This window comes from Alnus glutinosa, chromosome 3 (genome assembly GCF_958979055.1).
Source record: "Alnus glutinosa chromosome 3, dhAlnGlut1.1, whole genome shotgun sequence".
Taxonomy (NCBI): Eukaryota; Viridiplantae; Streptophyta; class Magnoliopsida; order Fagales; family Betulaceae; genus Alnus; species Alnus glutinosa.
Genome location: NC_084888.1, coordinates 6,205,097 through 6,208,778, shown reverse-complemented (window position 1 = coordinate 6,208,778; position 3,682 = coordinate 6,205,097). Strand labels below are relative to the sequence as shown.

Genomic DNA, 3,682 nt, shown 5'->3' with positions numbered 1-3,682 from the left:
GCAGTTAATGAAGGTTCGGTGACGGTTGGTAAGCGATAATCAAATATTTTGCTCACCCCTATAAAAGAAGACTCGGACCTAAAATAACCGTTTTTCCTTTCTGGGTCAACGGGAAGAACCAAATTTAGCACCCCAACCCCTGTAGAGTAGTATAATATTCTACGAATACAAGAAGGCAAAGGATACACTGAAGCACAATTAGGACACTAGCTATTTTAATACACTGAAATGATTTCAAATACAAGTAGCCCTTATTTCTCTGATTTCTCCAGGAAGAATAAAAGCTCCAAAGAAAATTCAACAAAAAGAAACACACACAAATGCGGCAGAAAAAGTACAGAACTTCCCCACCTCAAACTAGATTTCCTATACACGAGCGAAATCTCATGAACAAATTATAAACAAATTCCTCTAAATTCTTGCAACAAGCAAACTTTTTCCCGCCAAAGTCTTTGGATCCACTTCTGGGAAGATTATTGGCACCCTCCTACCATGAACCATTTTCAATACCCTATTATTGGTTCTCTTCAACAAATACTCTACCTGCTGGGTTTTCCATCTCCACATAATTCCAGATTTCTGTCTCTGGTTCAAAAACAAATCCTTTCATACTGGCTGCCCTCACCTTAGATCTCTTACATTATTTTCTCACTCTTCTCTTACCGAGATGCTCCTTTGGGAAAAGGAGGAGACTGAACGCAAGTCTGAAGATGATTGTTCTCTGTAATCCTTTCGGATGTTCCAAAGGATCTCTGCACACCTCCTCATAATAGGCCGATTCTGTCTACGTGGAGCCACACACTGTAAGGCTAGTTCAAGAATCTGTTCAAGGGCTACGTGATTTGCAGAAGAGCATTCCAGCTTTGGGTCCAAGATTGAAATAGCATCTCCTTCGGTAAACTTCTTTATGGCCTGCACTTAAACATCAAGTCAAATTAAGGAGAAGAATTTTCTTTATTTCTTAAAATGCTTCCTTGTAACTTAATCACCCTATCCAGTTAAATGAGGGGATAGTAGAGTCTGGAATATTGTTGCATAATCATACCTTAAGGATCTTTGTGAAAGTCTTGAACTTTCTTTGTTTTCTTTCCACAGAAAATTATTATAGAAAACTAATAGTGACCAAAGAAGACACATAAGAGAATCATACCCATTTTGCCGTTATCCGCTCCTTCATTTCTCGTTTTGGTTCAATTGGACGCCTGCCTGTGACTAGTTCAATCAATAACACACCAAATGAATAAACGTCACTCTTCTCGGTAAGTTGATAAGTTCTGAGGTACTCTGGGTCTAAGTAGCCAGCAGTTCCTTTAACTTGGGTAGACACATGGGTAGCACCTGAATCACTGTCGGCTGCCAGTCTAGCAAAACCAAAGTCAGCTACTTTGGCTCTAAAGTTTTCAGTGAGGAGAATGTTGGAAGATTTTATGTCTCTATGAATGATAGGATGATCTGCAAGGGAACCGACACATGATCCAGTTACATCTCTCAAAAAAGATTCTATATGTTCAAAAGCAAATGACTTCCTTAACTTTGACAAAGTCCAATAAATTGGCTCACCACCAAAAACATACCTGTATACATATGAAGATATGTGACAGCATGGGCCACATCAATTGCAACATCTAGCCGTGCAGCGAGGTCAAGCATGTTGCCATGAATAGCTGCATTATTTCCAATCAGATTTCAGGAACTCAAGTTCAGGAGTGCACAAGAACATGCATGTACACACACACAATAATTGAAAGAAAAGCCACACAAACAGAACTCACAATCCAAGTGTTCTCTGAGGGTTCCATTGGGAACGTACTCCACAACAACAATTCTTTCATCTCCATGCTCCAAGCATCCATAAAACTTGACCAAATTCAAATGTTCCACCTGTGCCAGTGTTTGAATCTCACTTTGGAATTCCACTCCCAAATGCTTATCATACACACTCTGCAAAGAAAGGTCACCAAGTACTTGTTAAAGACTAAAACCCAATGTCACACAAGTTGTTGAGCCCCATAACTTGTGTTAGACACAGAAGATGGAATATCCTAAATAACTTTCATCAAACCTTCTTAGCACGCTTTACTGCAACAACAGTTCCATCTTCCAGTCTCCCCTTGAATACTGTCCCAAAACCACCTTGTCCAATCTTGAAGGAGGGGGAGAAATTCCTCGTGGCCCTGAAAATTTCCTCCATAGTGAATCTTAAACTCCCAGGCTCTCGCCCATGTATTGAGTTATGTGTTGAGTTATTTGAACTGGAATAGATCCCTCGCTCTGAACTACGTCTTCTCTCACTACCAGCTCTTGAACCATCCGATGCAACTAAGAAATCAACAATTGAATAGTTAATTCTTACTCATCTCGTGAATGCAAATGAGTTTGAATTAACACAGCACCTATAAGTCCATATTGTTCTTTAGATATGCCAACAATAAAGTAATAAGCAAACGATAAGCCAGTGATTCCTAGATGCGAGAATTATCACCCATGACCCACCTAAGACCTAACTCAAATATGGCTAATATGCTTCAAGAATGATAGGAATTAAAAATGATCACTAGGGAAGCTAACATAGACACATGGACATCTCAAACATTTAAAAAAAGAAAAAGAAAAAAGAAGAAGTAGGATATAGGCACGGTGGAGGGAACCTGGTGGAGGCATGCAGGTTCCCTCCACCCTCATTGTCTCTCACTTTGCTTTAACAAGCTTCTTAAATTGGACTAAATATCTCTCTCACTGTCTCTCTTTGTTTTTACAATTTTCTTAAATCGTGAATTAATGATTGAGACCTTAACAGAAACGATTTCAATGAGTTTGGCTATACATAATAAATGTCTAGAGCTACAAGATCGCGGTTTTCGCCTGCCTGCATAGTCTATTAAAGTCCACAACACCGACTATTCAAAATTCCAAACCATTCGGATATCTCATTTATAATGTGGGATTTGTAGCTAGTAATTGAGATTTCAATGAAAAGCTCAAAATTCACCAAATCATAACCATCAGGAACTTCAGGAATACATAACAATGAGTGTGTTGCCATCAAGTTTCCAGCTACATATGATCAGGCTATTTGGTTGCTGAGAAAATGCATGAATAAAAAGAAAAGGATATTAAAGCACTGAATTTATTTAAAATATTTTTTTAATCATTTTTCACAGTTTTCTCAGCAACCAATACAGCCATACAGGAATTAGTCAAACGAAACTTTCGTGCTCAGATCGTGAAAATCAAAACCTGAAAACCAAATCGAACCAATTTTTTTTTTACAATTTCACAGTGCTCCACCAAAACCTGCCAAAAATCTCAATTTTGATAATTTTTTCTACTTTTTTCAAAATTGGAACTTACCAGAAGGAGCTTTGAAGTCCACGGAGTCCGCGAAGCTATTGGTGGAGCTCTTGGACTCCGGGGGAGTGAAACACCCGACGAAGACTCCCGCGACCGATTTGGCTGCGACGGCGACGCGGCTCCGGCTGCCTGAGGTGGAACTCCGCGCGGTCGAGGCCTCAGAGTATGCGGGCGAGTATGGCGCGCGGTCCGGCGTGCTACGTACTCCTGAACTAGGGTTTCGACGACCGTACTCTGGGGTTGGGCTCTTCATTGAGAGAGAGAGAGAGATGGTGACGTGGAAGAGGCGGGGCAATTGAGAAAGAGCGTTACCTTGAGAGGAGGGAAGAAG

The 3,682-nt window shown here is 40.3% G+C and overlaps 1 protein-coding gene across 1 annotated transcript; it reads right to left on the bottom strand.

Annotated features, from left to right (window-relative positions):
* Positions 1-183: 183 nt before the first annotated feature.
* LOC133864012 (calmodulin-binding receptor-like cytoplasmic kinase 2) lies at positions 184-3,682 on the bottom strand. Its single transcript, XM_062300194.1, has 6 exons — positions 3,352-3,682; positions 2,063-2,319; positions 1,773-1,941; positions 1,575-1,664; positions 1,151-1,452; positions 184-912 (listed from the first exon to the last, which is right to left on the bottom strand). The coding sequence occupies exons 1-6, from the start codon at positions 3,602-3,604 to the stop codon at positions 649-651; spliced, it is 1,335 nt and encodes a 444-aa protein (XP_062156178.1). The 5' UTR covers positions 3,605-3,682; the 3' UTR covers positions 184-648.

What these genes read in the sequence shown, in the direction of transcription:
- LOC133864012 (XM_062300194.1), bottom strand. Translation starts at nt 3,604, where the DNA reads ATGAAGAGCCCAACCCCAGAGTACGGTCGTCGAAACCCTAGTTCAGGA. An exon ending in CCTCAGAGAACACTTGGATT is followed by an intron (nt 1,665 to 1,772) that starts GTGAGTTCTGTT and finishes GAAATAATGCAG; the next exon opens with CTATTCATGGCAACATGCTT. An exon ending in ATATCTTCATATGTATACAG is followed by an intron (nt 1,453 to 1,574) that starts GTATGTTTTTGG and finishes GTTCCCTTGCAG; the next exon opens with ATCATCCTATCATTCATAGA.